At 30.7% G+C, this 21,828-nt stretch overlaps 1 protein-coding gene across 1 annotated transcript; it reads right to left on the bottom strand.

Moving 5' to 3' along the window:
- Positions 1-229: 229 nt before the first annotated feature.
- LOC111618214 lies at positions 230-17,991 on the bottom strand. The gene is made up of 3 exons (XM_023359695.1): positions 17,424-17,991; positions 16,464-17,186; positions 230-1,154 (listed from the first exon to the last, which is right to left on the bottom strand). The coding sequence occupies exons 1-3, from the start codon at positions 17,919-17,921 to the stop codon at positions 288-290; spliced, it is 2,088 nt and encodes a 695-aa protein (XP_023215463.1). The 5' UTR covers positions 17,922-17,991; the 3' UTR covers positions 230-287.
- Positions 17,992-21,828: the final 3,837 nt, after the last annotated feature.

Raw genomic sequence — 21,828 nt, 5'->3', positions numbered from 1 at the left:
TAACGTAATTCTTATGTACGTTTTGATATATTGATCACTTTTTATATTATATAGATTAATTTACCTTAACAATAATCTAAAATTCATAAATAATAAAATCTTAAAAGCAATGGAAGTCTAAATATTCTTGGATGTACCGATGATGTAAATTGATATTTACTGTTTAACAAAAAAAGAAATTTTGTCATATTGTTGTTCTATTAAAGTTCCATAAGATAACAGAACTCTGTTATATATTTTTTTTTTTTTTTTAAAGAAAAATATTCTTTGTCACTTATTAGTCATGTCTAATCACCATCTTCTCCCAGCCAAGTAAAATCTTTGGCGGCAAATCTTTTTTGTTTACGTTCGCACTTAGGACAAGGTTTCGAAACACTCATGCACAAACTGTGATAGACAGCCAAGCAGTGTTCACATTGGTATGTTGTGTCAATCTCAAATGGATATATAACTTTTGGATTATTGCAAATTTCACATATGAAACCTTTCAGTTTACATAACTGACAATTCAGTACGTGTTTCTTTGCAAAACTTATTAATTTTTGCAAAGTATTTGCCAATTTGTTATTGGGAACTTGAAGCAAATCTGCAAGTGAATATAAATGAATATGCTCGTACAGATGCTCCCTGGGCCATATTTTCTGCCTGAGTTCTTCGGCAATAGATTCCCGACAAGTAAACAGATACGATTTTAAAAATCCCAACTGTGTACGTAACATCTGCAAGTGTGACATTTCTTCTATAACGGAATAAATTGAAGGATTTAATGTTTTCAAATCAAGTAAAGGTTGTGTTTCTATCTCAAGTAAAAATCGTTTAGCATGTTTAGATACTGGATACATTTCAAAATCCCAATTATGTATAATTTTAGCTGGAATATAATATACATCATTTTCATGACATTCCGAGCAATAATTGTAGCCATCATAAGAACAAATTTTGGCTTCACCATAAATCATTCCAAGAGGACATTCACAATTATGACATTTATAATTTTGTTGATCTTGACCTTTTTCCGGACAGATTTTACCTAACACCGAGAGAAGATTTTTTGTAAATTCATCTGTATTTTCTGAAGTATAGACATAAGTTTTTGGTATAACTTCATATTCTAGTGCTTCTAATGATAATTCTTTACTCTGAACAGAAGAAGGCTGAAAAATAGAAATATATAAAAACTGTATAGAAAATAATAAAATGTATAAAATTATAAAGTTAAATTCACAAAATTTTAATTGATAATTTCTAATATTTAATGTCCATCCATAGATAGATAAAATTAAATGATTACAAAAGCTTAGGATGTCACTACACCAAAATTAATAAATAAAAAGGAAGAGAGAACTTCTGTCTTTAGATGTGAATTCTTTTGTTCAATAAGATTAATTTCCTGAAAATATTAGCCAGAATTTATTATTTTTATATTTAGTATACTATAATTTATAATTAAAAGGCACCACAAAAGACAAGTTTCTTCTTCCTTTTTATTCAGGAAATTAAATGTATTACTTAGCTTTTAAGAATAAGTAGTTCTGAAATAAATATACTGTATTTCTCACTTCTAAGATGCACTCTTTAACAAATTTTTGCTTATTTGAAATGGACCATTTAATTTGAAAGTGGTGTAAATCCATTTTTGGAAAAAAATTGAGAAATCACATAATCTAAATATATAAAATTGCTTGTCCTGACTGACTCACTCATTCATTCACTGATTCATCATCGCCCAGAGCAAACCGCTTAACCTAAAGAGGTGAAATTTGGTACACAGTTAGGGTACGTCATGGAAACGCACACTAAGAAAGGATTTTTCGAAATTCCAACGCGGGGGGGTGAGGGGGAGCATTAAGTCTTAACCGGAAAAACGGCTTCTACTGCGCTATTTTAGATGCGATTTTTTGTTTTTATCTGCGTTTTAGTAGGGAATGCCATGGCAATGCACAATAAGAAGGGATTTTTCGAAATTCCAACGCGGGGGGGTGAGGGAGAGCATTAAGGCTTAACCGGAAGAACGGCTTCTACTGCGCTATTTTAGATGCGATTTTTTGTTTTTATCTGCGTTGTAGTAGGGTATGCCATGAGAATGTACACTAAGAAGGGATTTTTAGAAATTTCCCCGCGGGGGGTGAGGGAGAGAATATAGTTTTCATCGAGTACTTAGGTGTATTAAATTAATAACATTTCAGACATTGTTATAAATATTTTTATCTATTTCGATTTTAAAAATGTTCGAACCGTTTTAAATTCGAATTTGTTATTGCGTATTGGTTCGATTATAGAACGATTGTAAACGTTTCAGAAAATTGATCAAATTGAAAATAGTTCGTTTGATTTTCGGCAATTCTCTTCAGCGGTAGGTGTTATATAACAATTACTATGGTTATTGAAATATTGGATGTAAATGGGGTTTGCTTGCAAAACCTCCGCTGACGAAGTCGCGGGTAACAGCTAGTATACATATAATTTAGTGTGAACTTTTTATTTATAAACAATTCACACTTAGTATTTTAAAATAACCATACGCTTTAATCAATTAAAAATTCATCGGTAAATGACAGTACATAACCGCTGATTATAAAAATGGTGCAAGTCCATTTTCTGCAGTCTAATTAAGCACTTAAAGGCTACCCTAAATTACATTTGCATTTTTCTTGAAATTTTTACTCTCCCCTTTTGTTACAATTCGTTCAAGTTTCTATAACCCTTTCTTCTGTTCAGACACCCAACATAACAGCCCTGCGCATCATCACTTTATGAATGATAGCTACCATAAGTAGAAATGAAACATACAAAAAATTTTGAAATAAATATAATAAAATGCATAAACTGTGTAAAATTTAATGAAATCCAGTGTGGACATCATTTTTGGACAGTCAGTCCCTTATAAGAGAGGAGTAAAACTATGAATTTTATCAACAAAAGCACAATTTGATAGAATGGAAATAGATGGAATTAAAAAAAATCCACATAACGAGCCTAAATGAAAAGCAGTGTCTAATGATAAGCTAATAATAATGATGGGGGGTGCTGCTTGCTGTGAAGAGTGTTGGTGAACTTTTTTGTGAGATTCTTTTGAATTTTAAAATTATGGAAAATATCGAATTTTGGATAATGCTGTTTGAGTTGTTGTTAATATTAAGTGGGATAGAATTAAATTCTGGTCCTGTTGATTGTACTCCGCCGCATTCACAGATTCAATCATCGGCATCTACATTAAAACGACATTGTTCTACGAGTGAACCTTCCATGAAGTCAGTGAGACTGGAGGATTTTTTCTCTTCAAAATTAGACTCAAGTAAGTCTATTCCTAGGGAAATTATCTCATATTTGGATGACCGATTTGATAAGCTTCTTTTGACTCTAGATGAGGTTGATACAAGGATTGACTGGTTGATTAATTTACATAATGAACACAATGATTAACCCAGTTGGAGGTTAAATTGGAAGAAATTTCTAAACTTAAAGATGACATGCAACGGAAAAACAGTTGATCTTGCATTCTATAGACAAGGTGTCAAATGAAATGATAAAGAAAAATATTTTAATTAAAGATCTGACTGATGACAGTCCCGATTTGAAAAAGTGCAAAACATAGATGAATCAAATCAATTCCAATGGTTAAGATAGTGAAATTTAACTAATCAGGTAATGTATTGGTAGAGTTACAGTCATTTGCAGACAAGAAATTAATTTTCGGTAACATTAGAAAAACAAAGGCTACTGATGCATTGAAGAATATACAAATTTTTGATGATTTATGTTGGCATTCAAGACTGAGATGGAAAAAACTTGTGCCTTTTTTTACATGATTATAGGCTGGAAGGCAGGAGAGTTCGACTGATGACTGATGTTTTGCAGGTTGGTGCTGAGAGATATACTTAAGACCTAGATAGAGGAGAATTATTAAAACTTGATTTTTTAGTAGAAAATCGAATGGCAAATTCTCAAAATCTTCATTTTCTGATTCAAGGAAGTGTACAGTTGGATTGAAAGTTTTAACATGGAATCCCCAGGGTACCCTCCTAACTAATCTGAATGATAGTGGTTTTGTTAAACATATTTCTAAAACTGATACTTCTATGCATTTGGAGCTAGAACTATTTTAAGATGACCAAGACAAAACCTTTCTCACTTGTTTGTAGCCATTTATACCCGAGTACTCCTTTACGAGTAACCTTTCTCACTTGTTTCTAGCCGTTTATACACGAGTACTCATGTATAAATAACTAGAAACAAGTGAGAAAGGTTTTGTCTTGGTCATCTTAAAACTGATATTTGGGACTGACTGAGACTTGGTCTACAGCTCTATTGTGTTTGAGAGTTAAAAGCATTAACAAGTAGACTGAAAGATTTTGAGGTGATGGCTACTAAAAGCTTAGGAAGAGGTAGACCTTTGGGCAGATTACTTCTAGGTATAAACAAAAACCTGGGGAAAGTGAACTTGCTGCTATCATGGCAACATATAATGGGTTGTTAGAGTAAAATTTAACTGAAAGCAAAAGGGCTACGAGAAATGATAATTATTCGTTTTTTGAAACCGTGTTTTCGTATTTATTTACTATTGAACACAAGACTGTGTTATTATTAAAACACTTGGCGTTTATCCACTTTATTCAGTTGATACGGGCACTTTTACACGTTTCGGGCGTATAGCCCCTCATCAGTCAACTGATAAGAAGAAACATTTACATTAGATTATCACATTCTTTAAAAAATTTATATAACGATTCTAAAACATATAACATTTAAGACATACCATTTAAAAAAATTTTCGATGATACACGTACAGCACAAGTTATTATTTACTGCTGTTAGGATAAGTTGATAACAATGATAACATAAACCTACATACATTAAATTAAAAAAATAAAACACTGTATAATTATACACGCTTATACTGATAACGCACATAACAATACTAATTTTTGTGTACAATTGTTTCTTACTGTTAAGTAGCCGTGACACATCCTTTATCTTCTTACTAAAGTTGATGAATATATAGGCAGAATCCTTTCTAATGTTTAATGAATATATTTGTTGGTTTCACACTACATTTCATTTGCACATAACAGAATCAGATAGATAAACCTCACTTAGCATATTCTAACAATTTTGTTTCCTGGGCATTATACAATATTGAGTCTTATTGCTAATTTGCATTTTGCCATTCATGATGGTCGGATTTTACATAATATTTGTAATAGCAAAAGGTATCTAAGTAAACAGAACACATTAAATATTTTTACAAAAATTTTTAGAATTTTTCTAAAACATACTAACTATCTTTCATTATTACAATATTTTTAGCCAATCGTTACTTATTTTAATGCTTAGATTCTTGTTTAAACAATTTTTAGAGTTTATTATAGCTACACTTTCTTTAAATTTTCTACTATATGTGTTCTTTTCTTTGTATAAGATTTTTGTATTAGTTTTATCAATGTTACAGTTGTTTAATAGGCAATGATCATGAAAAACTGAATTTAATCTATGATATTTCATATCAGCGATGTGTTCTTTTAATCTTATGCTTAATTTTCGTTTGGTTTCACCTATATAAATATTGGTATCTTTACAAGTACATGGGATTTCATATACTACATTCTTGGTTTCTTCTTTAGTCTCATTATTTTGTTTTTTGGCTTTTATTCTGGCTTGAAGTTTTTCGTACTTAGGTGCTAGTTTTATGTTTATTTTCTGCATTTCTTTGTTAATTTCTTCATATAAACCTTTTATATACGGAAAACTAATATATTTAATATCCGAGCTTTGTTTTTTCTGATTATGTTTCTTGTTATTTATTTTATCATTTATTTTCTTTTCCCATGTACTAATTAATCGATTGGGGTATCCATCCAAGATAAATTTCTTTTTTAAATCATATATGTGTTTGGCCATATTGATGGGTTTGCTGGTTCTATTTTTAATTTTATTATATTCCATATTGAAGATGTTTTGTTTTATATGTAGTGGTATATGAGAATCGTATTTTATAGTTGTGTTAATGGCACAAGACTTTTTGAAGGGTTCAAATTCCAAGCTATTCACATTCCTTTTAATAACTATGTCCAAATAATTTATACTATTACTGACGATGTCTTCTTCTTCTATCTTAAACTCAATTCCTTTATGTATATTATTTATTCTTGCTTCTATCTGTTCAATTGTTATTTTCTTATTGTCGTATATAATCAGAATATCATCTACGTATCGTTTATAAATTATTATTCCTTGTATTTTGTTAATTACTTCGTCTATGTCTATCATCACTATTTCGGCAAGCTTCGGTCCAATAACAGATCCCATACTAACACCTTCATTCTGAGTATAATAATTCTTGTTAATTTCGAAATAGTTACTTCTATAAGAAAATTCTATTAGGTCTATTATCTCTGGTTCTATATTAATCTGTTTTAGTTTTTCTTCTACTATTTCCCATGACATGGAGGGGTACATATCAACAATATCCAGACTGGCAATTCTAAAACTTTTTTCTATTTGTATATCTGTGATGTCTTTTAGAAGCTCGTCTGTATTTAATATGGCAAATCTGGAATTTTGAATAGATTTAAGTTTTTGTTTTAAAAATTTTTCTAGGTTGTATAACGTTGCGTATTTAAAGTCTATTATGGGTCTTATTTTTTCACCTGGCTTATGAGTTTTTAGTTGAATGTTGATTTTTGGTGTGCGATCATTGCTGTCATTTAGAATAAATTCTTTTATTTTTTTAATTTAATGTATGTAGGTTTATGTTATCATTGTTATCAACTTATCCTAACAGCAGTAAATAATAACTTGTGCTGTACGTGTATCATCGAAATTTTTTAAATGGTATGTCTTAAATGTTATATGTTTTAGAATCATTATATAAATTTTTTAAAGAATGTGATAATCTAATGTAAATGTTTCTTCTTATCAGTTGACTGATGAGGGGCTATACGCCCGAAACGTGTAAAAGTGCCCGTATCAACTGAATAAAGTGGATAAACACCAAGTGTTTTAATAATAACACAGTCTTGTGTTCAATAGTAAAAAAAAAAAATGATAATTATATTGGCATATCTTTATATTCCTATTTTTGAAACTTTAATTGCAAAATTGGAAGATTTGATTTCTGATTATACTTCAGATTATGCTGATAGGTGATTTTAATGCACGAATTGTCTTGGCTATGGACACTATTTATCATGGGAATGCTATTTCAAACATCCGACTATCAAGTGATGAAATTTGCAATAAAAGAGGAAATTTACTTATTGAACCAGTGAAATCTTATAATTTATACATAATAAATGGTTGATACCCTTTTGAATCATCACTTACACATCCAAACTGGGTGCTTCAGTAATCTATTTAATGATATTGAGTGAGAGTCTGGCAGAGATTGCATAAATTTTTTTATTTCTGAAGATTATATGTATTGACTGACCATCATTTAGTAATTTCTGAATCCTTACACACTGGCGAGGATAGAAAATCTAAATTGATTGACAAGAAAAAAGGACTAATATGCAAAGAAGACAAATCCAGTTTATATTCTGAAACAGTTTTGTCTAAATATGTAAATATTGTCTTAAGTAATGGAATAGAGGACAGATTCTGCAATTCTGGATTTGATTAAGTCATCAGCTGAACAATCTAGAATGATAACATATCTGGGAATGACAAAATTATTGTCTTCAGTTTGGTTTGACAGAGACTGTAGAACAGTGAAGAAACTAAACAACAGGACGCTGAGAAAATTTTGAATATCCCGTAATAATGAAGATTTAATAAAATATTGTGATTATAATAATCATTAGGAGCCAGGTCCGAGCTGTAGGATGGATGGTCAAGCTCCTTGAACCTACACTCTTTCATAGCAGCCTTGGCAATGCAATCTTTCGTTCATTACGCAAGACTAAAAAGAAAAATTACTGGTCAAATATTAGTAGACAGTTGCAGTCTGCGTGATCTTCTATACAATTTTGGTCTATTGTTAATAGATTTAATATGGGAAAGAAATCCAATATTCAAATTCCTCTTCATGATTGGGAATGTTTTTTAGAATATAACTTTTGCCATCCAAGTTCTGATTCAATTCTTGATTTTGACCGTGATAATGTCTCTCCTATTTTAGATGATCCAATTTCACTTCCTGAGTTAAAAACTTCAATTATCAAACTTAAAAGAAAATCAGTCCCTGGTATGGACGATATAAAAAATAAATTTATTACATACCTACCTGATGAAATGTGTTTAGAATTACTCAGATTCTTTAACGAGTTTAAGGAAATAACAACATTTCCTGAGCATTGGAAAAATGTGTTGATGGAAATGATTTACAAGAAATGAGACAAATTAAATCCTCAAAACTATCATCCAATAGCTTTGTTAAATACCTTTAGAAAATTGTTCACTGGAATATTAGCAGATTGATTGAATCAATGGATAATAGAATTTAATGTTATTTCCCAGTTTCAAGGAGCATTTGTTAGAGGAAGAGGTACTATGTACAACTTCTTTATACTAAATGGTTTAATACAGTATGTCCTGTCAAGAAAAAGACCGTAAAATCCATTCGATATTTGTGGATTTGGAGAAAGGCTTTTGATAGAATCAATTTTAATATTTTATGGAAAAAATTACATTTATTAGGAATTTCAACTTGGTTCATCAAGCTATTTAAGAATTTATTTTGTAACACAAGGTATCACTGGAGAGGCAATCTGGCAAACACTAAGGGTGTCATTTCTGGTGGTAGTTTGCCTCAGAGGGAACCTTTAAGAGCCCTGTTGTTTATAATATTTATTAACGATTTACCGCAATTGTTTTCTACCTCTGAAACTTAAGGATTTGCTCTTGGAGAATCTGTTGATCTGCATTGCTTAATGTACGCCAATGATGTAGTTCTGCTTGCAGATTCAAAAATGGGTTTACAACAAAAACTTTCTCTGTTTTTCTTCTAGTTAATTATGCTAAAAGAAATGATCTTACAGTTAACTTACAAAAAACAAAGGGAATGGTCTTTCACAATGGAGGCAGACTATTAAAATCTGATAAGATGTTTGTGAATAATACCAAAATTAGTTTTGTGCCATATTTTAAGTATCTAGGAATACATTTTTCTTCTTCTGATGTGTATAATCATCATTTCGATTTAATAGCCAAAGGCATACAGAATAAGACAGGCTATATGCTTACTCTACAAAAACGAATAAGGCTAAGTTCCATAAGCAGTATCTATAAACTTTTTGATGCTTTTATTGGTTCTCAGATCACTTATTTATTTCTGGTCTGGGGACTGGAGTTTCTGTCTAAACTAGAAAAAGTACAGATAAAATATTTTAAGAGACTTTTAAAATAGAATGTTCATCTTCAAGCTCTGCAGTTTATCTTGAATTGGGAAGACCTCCATTGGAATTGAAATTTGTCAAGGCTATTCTTCTGTTTCGGTCAAAAGTTACCCTCATATGATTTGTGCTGAATTACTTATAATGTTTTGTTAACAGCTGTCAAATGTGATAAGAAAAGTTGGCCTGCTTCAGTTAAGAATAACTTTGATAACTTTGGTTACTCCTTTTTGTTTTCAACTCGATCAGCTTCATTGTTGAGAACTCACTTAAATGCTATAATTCAAACTAGGTCAGACCAGCTGTGGAATCAGGATATATCATCTACTTCAGCTTTGTTTAGCTGAAGTAGATGATATATCCTGTTAATTTGTTTGAAAGGCACTTAGGTTGGTGTACAACAAACTATTTAAACTGTGAGACTAATTTTTCCAAAAAAGCCTCATTATACAACTTAGACTTAATAAATTTTGGATTCTGTTAAAGGGCTACCGGATAAATATATCAAGAGAAAAGTTTTGTAGTTATTGTGATAGTAAAGAGAAAAAGAATCTCTTAATTCACTTGTTTGGTTCTTGTCAAGTGACATATCAACTAAAATGTTTTGTACTATGAGAAGATTTCAAGTGTAATCATTTGAAAAATGAGGACATGCCAAAAATTACTTTATTTAAGATCTCCTTCTTCTCTAAATCTTTAGAATTTTTACAATAATTTATTACTATGTATATTAAATAACATTGTAATGCATTTATCATATACATNGTACAGTACCTAATTTATATATAATTTATATAATACTGTCCAGACGATAGAAATCTCTCCGTAGCGTGGCGCTACGGACGGCGGGTAAGTAGTTCGGCTGCCCGATGACGTTTTACGTATTATAGGAGTTATTTTTACCGTTGTTTACGGATAATGCCACAATTTTTATAGGAATCATAACTATAGGAAACGGTTTTATAGGGGGATCTACTGTACATACAAACACATCAAAATATCAGAATGTCAGCAACGAAAAATATTTTAATAAACAAGCTAACATTTTCAATCATCTTAATCAGTCATCATCAGGTTTTAAATATATTTGACAAAAGAATATAAAATTTTTTAAATGATGGAGCATTAGATGCCAACTACTAACAACAATAGATAAGTCATACAACTGTTTATCAGTATTATGGAAAAATATGCTTAATTCACAAGTACTTTCGACGACAGTTATATATTGTCGAAAGCACTTGTGAATTAAATATATTCTTCTGTAATGCTGATGGAACATTAATTAAACATGTACATCTTTCGTGACAAATATGGTCACAAGCAATAAAATTAACGTTCCATCATTTTAAAAAATTTATGTTCTATTTACATTCTTCTGTCAAATGTGTTTAAAATCTGACAATGATTGATTAAGACAACCAAAAATATTAGTTTAGTTAAAATATTTTTTTGTTGCCGGATATTCTGATGTGTTTGTATGTTTATGCATCCAGCTTTAAGAGTTATATATTAATTTTTATTGTATACTTATAAGAAAAAGAACATGAAAATAGGGCTGCTGGACATTATCTATTTCATAACATTTGTATTGTTTTTATAACTTATTTTTGCCTAACAAAACTTAACAAAAATGATTATTTAAAAAGTTTTCTTTGAATTAAATAAAGTCAATTATAAACTAGAAGTGTATCCAAGTTCATAGTGTCTTAGAATTTAGGAAATACAGTATATAGGTTTAAATTATATTTATTTTTAATAAATTTTAAATACCCAAAATGAATTGATTTTATTGTATATGATACAGTAGAGCGTCGTTTATCCGAATCAATTGGGGACTGGGGTTGTTCGGATAACTGATTGTGTACGAAAAAATATAACCTATCCCGTGTTGAAATTTTTCTCCGTTGCGCGTCACTTCATGTTGAATTTTCGTCGATGTTAAGCCTAACGTAAACTTTTTAAAATAATAATCGTGGCTATTGTAAAGTTAAAAATGATTTCTTTATGTTTTACAAATGAAATAAATACATTGAAAAATATAAAAACAAATAAAAATTATACTTTAGGCCGACTGGAATTCTTTCGGATAACCGACTTTCGGATAAACGACGCTCTACTGTATAATAAAAAAAACTTTTGATCCAACTCCAATATTAATCATTACAAAAATGTCACAATCAGGAAACTTACTAACAAAACTTAATTCAGAGATTTAAAAATCATTATAAATATTACATTCAATTGATTAGTATCGATTGATTATTAAACTATTGCTCCTTTCTTTCAGTAAAAAAATTATAAAAATAATATAAATGATAAAACATTCAAATTAAAAATTTTGAAAATATGTTATAATAAAATAAAAACTTCCTGTACCACTGATTAAGACATTACACTAAAATGACTAACATTATTTTTTTTTATTCTGAGAATACTTAGAATTTAGATGATTTAAAGATATTATCTTTCACGGATATTTTCTAAACTAATAAACAAGGTTGAAAACGATAACAAAATATAACATGACCTCATTATTTAAACAAATAAATGGGAGGATTATTTGACATGGCAAATTATCTGGATTAACTTTTATTTAAATCCAGTAATAACAACGATATCTGAATTCTTATGGTAATTTTGTACGTTAAAGTAACTATAATACAGACGAATTTAACTATAGAATATAGTGATAACTAATAGCAAGATTAATTTTTCTTTTATCACATTACAAACTGATAAATAAAATACATAATTTACAATTAGTTATCGAATTATCATTATTTGCATAAGTCATAAGTAAAGTTATTTATAATGTAACTTTATAGTATTTTGTTTCCAAAGTTATCAAAACAATGTCACAGTATTTACAAATTACTAAATAAAATTTATTTCTATAATTATTTTAAATAATAATATGATTACAGCAATCATATTTCTAATTTTAAATTTATTTAAATTACTACTTGTAAAAATAACTCTTAATTTTAAAGTCAAACTTATTATTATTATTTGTACATAATATATTGATTTCCTACTAAATCAAGAATAAGTAACTCCTTTTTAAGTCTTCAAACTTTCATAAAACATTTCATTTTACTGAATTAAAAAGTATAACTAAATAAAAAATGTAAGTTTCCAATTTTTCTGAATATTTTGGACAAATTTTTGAAAGAGTTATATTAAATTAACAATAAAAACCAAAGATAAAAGAGAAAGTTATCTTGTTGCTTGCCTTAAAACATACAAACTGAACCAATTCTAAGCTTTTAGAACAAAAGTTAAAAGTCACACTTCTTGAAATCATCCCAGATCCTTACTTCATAAGAGATTAAGTGGACCCAAAATATAGAAGATAAATATGATGAAAAATTTGGCATCTATCAGTGAGACCCAGTATTATCTTACATAGTAGATAAATACTGCATTCCTGAATTGTCATAGTTCAGGGATTAACAGAAATAATATTATAGTTCCAGTTTTTCTAAGATCCAAATGTATTTCAACTATAATGATTTGAATAACTAAATGATCATCAACACTTTACAGAAGGCAGGTTACCCTAACGACAAATTTGTTTACCTCTGAAGAAAGGTTTGTCATTCATTATTCTAGCTTTCTATCATGTATGATATAATTGAATTGGTGTGATAAGGCAACATAATACATGGGCAATTTACCAAGACCTCCTCAGTGGACTTTATGGGGAAACTGGTCCCAATTTAGGAGTGCATATACATTTGGAATCAAACTGATTTAAGATTACTCTGATCGTTCAAATCCTGTATACATACAAACTATAGCGATCTGATCAATCAATATCCATGTATACAAATGCCATCCAGGATTGATTGTATCACAATCAAACTAATCTGAGCAGAGGATGGATCATTCGAATCAGATAAAAAAAAATTAAAGATGGTGACCTCCACGGTTAAAGTCAAACTGATAGTTGACAAGAAGAAATATGTTTAAATGTCGACAATGAAAAGTATTTAAAACTTAATAAATGATAAGTAAAGACATTATTAAAATATCCAATAAATAGATGAAAAAAATAAGTATTAAGAGAGTTTTGCAAAATTGTATAGTAAGAATGAATAATATGCACTCTCCCATTTTGTCATTATGTGAACAGTTTTATTCATGGAGCAAATACAATTCAATCCTACTTGCATACTTTCCCCCAATTAACATGATAGAAGCAATCTGTATCATGTTACAAAGACTGATCTGATATACTTTTTGTTACAGATGGATTGATCTGAAATGAAAAGTACAGTCGACCCCCCTATAACATACGTTCCTATAACGACAATTCCTATAATGTAGCGAAAAAATTGTAGCAACTTTCGTATAACGTACCTCCTATAACGTCGTTTCGCGACAAGATTGATAGAGTCTGGACCAATAGTGGATGAGCAGCCGAACTACTTTCCTCCGACCCTGCGCCACGCTACGGAGCGGCTAAATTGAGTTTGCTATCGTCTGTTTAGTATTATATATAAATTATATATAAATTAGGTACTGTACATATAATTATATATTAATTATATATAAATTAGGTACTGTATATATAATTATATATTAACTTAATTTATTGTAACTTTATTATAATTATATATATGCTTTCTGCCGCCTGGCAACACGCTACGGAGATTTTAGGCTAGTAAGTTGAGTTTATTATCGTCTGTACAGTATGTAAATTAGGTACCGTAAGTCTAATACAGCACTAATTTTATACATTTCTTGTGAAAGAAACACTTCTTATTCAACGGCCATAAAAATTATTTATATTAATGATGTCTCCAAAGGTCAAGTTATTTTTATGCGAAAAATTCGTTATTAGAAATCGCGGCCGCCGTTTAATGTGCTGTTCCGCGATGAAAACCAGCTTTAAGCAACGGCGTAGTCGAACGGTACACACTCGGTAAGTAATCCTATAATTTTTTGTTTATAGCATAGTTTATACGGATTATTCCCAAAAAATTATACGTGTTTTGGAAATGTTGAGTGGAATTAGTCTAGAATCGGTTAATTTTATAGAAGAAAACCTTTCGAACAGCCTTAGTCCGTAAAGTTCCCACCTATCGGGCTGCGATTGGATCATGTATTTAATCGTTCCTATAACGTAAAATTCGATTAGCGTGGAACGTATCTAAGCGTTATAGGGGGGTCAACTGTATATGTACAGTAATACCCCGAACATACGCAATAGGTAGGACCGAGCAATAACCGCGTAAGTCGAGGTATAATTTCGCAATTTGTGTAAAATCCAAGTCGGATGTATGTAAGCTAATAAATGTTCTCGTTAATCTTATCTCGTCATTTGATTCGTTCACGGTTCAAGAAATCACCACATAGAGTCTCTCGAGTCTCCGTACATATAACAAACGCAGAAATAAATAACACAAATTGTAGCTTTGTGTAGATTCCGCGCGACACGTCCAAACATAGACACTGAACAATAGTGTGGGAGGAGTGAGTAATCAAGAGTTGCGTGGCGCTCAAACAAAAGACGAATCGACGAGATTTGAAAATCGCGTAACTCCGAGTTCGCGTAAGTCGGGGTAGCGTAAGTCAAGGTATTACTGTACTGTACTCTAGGTGTTAAATAACCCCAGAAAATTATTATTCATTTAAGTGAACCTATTACTAATTTCAACAAAAACCAATTGAACCCAGATTTATTAACTCACTACTTATAATTTCATGAAGCAATTTTCACACAGTAAGTTATGTAAGTAATATTAATTACTTCAATAAAATTCAAATAAAGCACTCTTATAAAAATTGCTTGATTACACTTTTTTGAGGGTCTCAAAAAGTTCACATACTGTCATTTTGGGGGGCCTATATCTCGCGAAGGGTTGTCCATACAGGCATGGTTCCTTTGACTTTTTTGTTCCTATTGATATGCTCTACAGCTCTGTTAAAGTCCCAATCGCGTCATACGGATCTAGATTTCTACCCTAATATGTGACCTCTGGACTTTGGCAACATAATTTTGTTTTCCTGTTTTTGTGTCACGTCATTATTTGACCCCAATTAAGCTTATATTCATAATGAAAAACATTCAAACTAAATTTGACCAGTGAAAAGATGTAAAACTATATATTAATAGTTTGAAAATCATTAGCACATGTCATTTTAGTACCTAATGTACTGGCAATATGGAGTATGTTGGTACTCGGTAGGCTTAAAGCTTGCAACTCCATAAGAAAAAAATGTATGCAGCCTATCAGAAGTCCATAAAACTCCCTTATGGCCTGCATCCGGAAAAGATTGCCCATTGCTAATCTAAATACTTTGATGTTATCATCATAAATTTTTAACTTTAAATATTTTCTTTTCTTTGTTATATGTAGGTCTATATTACATTGATGAGAATAAAATATGAAAAAATTGTAAATTAATGTATTTGTTATTTTGATAGATCTATCTGTTTATGCATGAATTAGTTCAATTATTGCTTTATTGATAATTCCAATAAACAATAGTGGCTTTTTATACACATGCATTTAACTATGTGCTTTACGATGAGCTATGCAGTCAGTCACATAGGCAAGGTCGTCAAGTTCAACTGTTCTCACATTTATAAGTACACATCTAACTGTGGAAAGTGACCTTGGTGGATTCTTGTTGCTAGACGAAAGAATTTGTAGCCAATTTTATAAATGTCTATAAAGAACATCCTTGCTCATGGCATGTCAAAAATGTACTTGTAAAAGCTGCAAATCTCTGCTTCAATTCTTTATTTTAATAGCTTTTTGCTTATTTGACAATTGCAGAATTAATTTCAAGTGTTCACAATATTGGTTCTAAAACCAAAAACATTAATTTACATAAAATTTAAATTAATTTTCAAATATAAACATGAAAGTGATAATGACAAAATTCAATTTCTCACATTATGTCTAATTTGTTAATAACTTTTATGTTCAAGAATTTTATTATTTAAAAAGAAAAAAGTAGAGTCTCAGTTCCTCAGAATTTACAGATTTAAATATTTGTAACAATATGACTAAACTAAAACCAATAATGATAGATATTTTTCACATATTTACATTTAAAATATTTTATACAAAAAGTTTTATTAAATTACAATAAAAAATTTTAAATATTACTCACCTTTTTACTTTCTTGATCTAATACATCTGCCTCATCACTTATTTTAACAGAAGTCATAAATTCAGCAATTTCTGGTGTACCAACGACAGGTTTGTTTCGATTTCTGTTATAACTCTGTAATAACGAATCGTAGCTCTGACTATCGGAATTATCGGAGTCCTTTTTTTCGGCATTCTCTTCTTGATCAAATGACGACGACCAGCCTTGTCGAGATATCCTGTTTCCTAGAGTGTCTTCTAAAGAAACAGAATCCGACGTAGTTTCGCCAAACCCCAAATCTAAATCCGGAACCGAATTTGGTGAAGCTGCAGGTTCGTAAACTAAAATATCTTCAATATCATTTGAACAAGAGCCGGCTTCGTAACTATCCGAAGTAATATCATTTTTAATTTTACATTGTTTACTGTTATATTCTTTTGTTGGAACTTCCAAACTATCTTGCTGTTCTTTATCGTCAGAAGAGACAGATTCTTTAATCTGACTATCTTTTGAGTCACTTACTTTTTGTTCTACATTTTCGACTATTTTCTTAGTTTTTGGCTTATATTCTTGCGAGAAAAAGTGCACAACATCCATCGCGGGCATTACGGGTTCGGGTCCGGGCGGCGGCATCCAAATTCCGGACATCATCAACGGAACCGGAGACCAAGTATTTAACATCACGCAATTATACGTCAGTTGAAAATCGAAAATGGAAAGTCCGTCGAGGTAAGTCTTCATGATGTCTCAAACAAAAGACGAATCGACGAGATTTGAAAATCGCGTAACTCCGAGTTCGCGTAAGTCGGGGTAGCGTAAGTCAAGGTATTACTGTACTGTACTCTAGGTGTTAAATAACCCCAGAAAATTATTATTCATTTAAGTGAACCTATTACTAATTTCAACAAAAACCAATTGAACCCAGATTTNCGTCAGTTGAAAATCGAAAATGGAAAGTCCGTCGAGGTAAGTCTTCATGATGTCGGGCTGTTCGGGATCTTGTAAGTACGCCGTCGAACGGTAATAATACTGCAGGGTAGGCTTATCTTGGATCATCGCTTCGATGTAACTAGTAATAAGACCATCATTAAGGGCTAATCTTAACCAAGCTCTGCATCTACCAACATCTGTATTTACTTGAGTTAAATGATTTATTTGTGATAAAACGTCCTTGTGACTATATATAGTGATTACAGGCCAGAAATTAGGTTCTGGCATTTTATCGTAATTATTTGAAAAGACAGCCGATACTTTACTGACTAATCGATCTTTTAAACCATGAATGAAGATCGCTTCGAGACAATTGCAAACTCGAACGATATTATCTCCTCCAATAACAGGGGCATTGTTTTCTATATTTTCCTGTTGTAAATTACGTATAGCTTGTCCTAGTTGATCCGTTAAAGATTTTTTCGTAAAACTCTCCCTCACCTCTTCTTCTATCGTAGGAGAAGTTGCTACCTTCCACAATAAACTCATAGTAAATTTTTACGGAGTCTTTCTTTCTTCCAATATCGAAAAGCAACCATTTTCAAAATATAAATAAATAACAGCGCCATCTCTCCCACATAGAGTCTCTCGAGTCTCCGTACATATAACAAACGCAGAAATAAATAACACAAATTGTAGCTTTGTGTCGATTCCGCGCGACACGTCCAAACATAGACACTGAACAATAGTGTGGGAGGAGTGAGTAATCAAGAGTTGTGTGGCGCTCAAACAAAAGACGAATCGACGAGATTTGAAAATCGCGTAACTCCGAGTTCGCGTAAGTCGGGGTAGCGTAAGTCGAGGTATTACTGTACTGTACTCTAGGTGTTAAATAACCCCAGAAAATTATTATTCATTTAAGTGAACCTATTACTAATTTCAACAAAAACCAATTGAACCCAGATTTATTAACTCACTACTTATAATTTCATGAAGCAATTTTCACACAGTAAGTTATGTAAGTAATATTAATTACTTCAATAAAATTCAAATAAAGCACTCTTATAAAAATTGCTTGATTACACTTTTTTGAGGGTCTCAAAAAGTTCACATACTGTCATTTTGGGGGGCCTATATCTCGCGAAGGGTTGTCCATACAGGCATGGTTCCTTTGACTTTTTTGTTCCTATTGATATGCTCTACAGCTCTGTTAAAGTCCCAATCGCGTCATACGGATCTAGATTTCTACCCTAATATGTGACCNTAGCTGTTTAAATGCCCGTGTGCAATACCGATTATGCCGCCCCCTGTTTAACTACGACTACCTACGCTGAGCTTGCCAGAAAGGCTCTTTAGTGTTGTCTCATAAGGTTGTGAAAAAAGAAAAGAAATACTTTATAAAGAAAAACTATTTATTATTACTAAGTTATTTTTGTTTACTTAAGTGTAAAACCATATAAATATTTATTTACAGAAATTTAACTCTTCTTGCCTTTATGTTTGCGAAATCTGCTATGAATTTTCTTGTATCCAATCTAAGATTTCGTGTTCAATTGAAACTATAGCTAAATTACTTAGTCTTTGCTGGTACATTGTTGATCTTAAATAGTTTTTTATAATTTTTAACTTTGAAAAATACCTTTCACCAAATGCAACTGAAACCGGCAATGTAAGTTTAGATTTTACAAATATGTGAGCCGTTCACAGCTCGGTACACGTATTTGTAAAATCTAAGTGACTCGTACAACATGGAATTCATATAAAATGGAATTATCAACAGTGTTATAGGGGGGTTGACTGTAACACTGTTGATTATTCCGTTTTATATGAAATCCATGTTGTACGAGTCATTTAATTTTACAAATATGTGTGCCGGTCTGTGAATGGCTCATTTATTTGTAAAATCTAAGTGACTCATACAACATGGAATTCATATAAAACGGAATTATCAACAGTGTTATAGGGAGGTCGACTTGTATATCGTGACAACACTGCTACATTTGTGAGCAAGTTTATAAGAATGCACTAATTGAAGCATAATTTCGTCATACTTTAATTCCAGCATTCTTGGATAATTGACTCTTATCAATTTTCTATTACATAAACAACAAATTATCAATTACCACGAGACTGTTCTCTCATTCTTGGCATTTCATGTATTGATAATTATTAAAAGTCGGATTTATATGCACGAATAATCTATGTAATATGCAAGAAAATGTACCAAAATATGTTTAATAATGCAACAAGCGTGTCAAAGTGAATTAAAATATGCATTAAAGAATGAAAAAGAAGCAGCTATTAATAAACCGACAACTAAACTGGCTTTAAAATATCGTTATATTAATTACATTTATACAATTTTATATATTTTTTTTAATATATTTATTTACATTCGTTTATACGTTTCTTAAATGTCTGCAGTAATTTACATTATCTGTTATTTAAAATAAAATAAATAAAATATTTGCTTATGTTCTGAATTACTTGACCATAACTCATTAATTGCGCTGCCATTCGAAAAAAAAATGTAAAGCTATATATTCCAATTGTCGTCCGTCTTTCCTTAATCTCGAGAACGAAGTTAAATAGATGGAAGAAATTAAGATCAATGGAAGCGTTTGAAATCTTCCAAGTGTCTTGAAAGGGTATATGTATCAATCTCGAGGAGAAAGAGACGTGATCCAAAGCATGGCTATTTTTAGTGGATAACTTAATAAGTGAAGAGAACGACTTTGGCAATTAGAACTCAGTTCGTTTAATGAATTTTGTAATACAGTAGAGCGTCGATTTTCCGAAAGTCAATCATCCGAAACGTCAATCATCCGAAAGAATTCCAGTCGGCAAATTTAAATTTTCGCCAGTGCTGTGGCGCTTCAATCTTTGGCTATGTCTTGGGCTACTCAAATATTTTACGTTTTTGATACTAAATTAACATTTGAAGTATAATTTTTTATTGTTTATATATTTTTCAATATATTTATTTTGTTTGTTCAAAATAAAAAAAATAATTTTTAACGATACAATAGTCTTCGTTAGGCTTAATATCGACGAAAATTCAACTCGAAGCGACACGCAACGGAGAAAAATTTCAACATCGGATACGTTAAACTATTTTTTCGTACATAAATCGGTTATCCGAAATATCAGTTATACGAACAACCCCAGTCTCCAATTGATTCGGAAAATCGACTCTCTACTGTATATGTCTTTTGTTCAAATTAATAAAAGTAAGTATATATAATTAGTGATAAAAATTAGTACTTTCAGCCTGTAAAAAATGTTTCAGAGAACAGAAACTTCAATAGTACAGGAAAATAAGTAATTAACAAGAAAACACGAGCTTTTTTATTCTAACCTTATTTCTCATTATCATTATTTATATGTAAATATAGTAAACACAAGTTGTCATAGAAACATACAATCAACATACAATATTCTCTGATATATCTACGTTACTGTACTGTGTGTTTAAAAAGTAAATAAAATTTCGATTTTAATCAAGAAAGAACTTTTTATGTATATTAATGAAAATAAGTATATGTTCAAATTAATGAAGATAAGTATATTTACCAGAAAATAATCTCTGAAGGACTGTTATAGGAAAAAAAAAACAGTTTTCTTTATGTAACGTGACGTAAACACAGTCAATTTGTCAGCCACGAACCACTGCCAGTGTTCAGTAGTTTTACATACTTTGGTAAATATGAATGACGAAAGAAGAAATAAAACGAAAAAAAAAAAAAACATGAAGAAAGAAAAAGAGATAATATAAAAAATTAGAGTAAGAACGAAAACAGATATTACGTAGTACAGTAGAAGTACAATACATTGGAAAATATCTTTTATTTATTTTTATCATAGTTACGTAAAGAATGAAGAGGATGCTGAAACACAACCCTTTAAATAAAAATAATAATTATAATATGACATTACGAGTAAATACAGTTAAGAATGTATAAGTTTCTCTTTGTAGCTGTAAACATTGTCACTATACGAGATTTTCGTTATTATTCAGGTTTGGAATAATGATAGTGAAGAAAAGAAGCTTAATATTTAACTGATAGTTAAATATTAAGCTTCTTTAACATAGATTTAACTGAGTATATAAACAGGATAAATATCGTGTCACGAGTAATTGTATTACGCTACACGTTCGAATGACAGATCTCAATCTGTATAAACTTCCTTTTCACTGCTGTGATCGCTGATTATTATTAGCGATCACAGCAGTGAAAAGGACAGCACCATTACGCATCAAGACGTTGCGTTAATAAGACACAACGTTTTGATTCCTAATGGTGCCATTAATGTAGGCACAGCGCTTCTTGCTTCAATCTATTTTTTATTCATTTTTTTTCTGTACAAATCTGAACTAACACAAGAAACGTTCCCACTTTTCATTTATCACTTCTTCGTTTTGATTTATTTTCTTGCTACAAAATAATATTCCTCT

The sequence above is a fragment of the Centruroides sculpturatus genome, unplaced genomic scaffold (assembly GCF_000671375.1).
Source record: "Centruroides sculpturatus isolate CEXI.00-Female unplaced genomic scaffold, Cexi_2.0 scaffold124, whole genome shotgun sequence".
NCBI classification, from domain to species: domain Eukaryota; kingdom Metazoa; phylum Arthropoda; class Arachnida; order Scorpiones; family Buthidae; genus Centruroides; species Centruroides sculpturatus.
The sequence above is the reverse complement of the archived record's forward strand: the minus strand, read 5'-3'. Positions and strand labels throughout refer to the sequence as shown.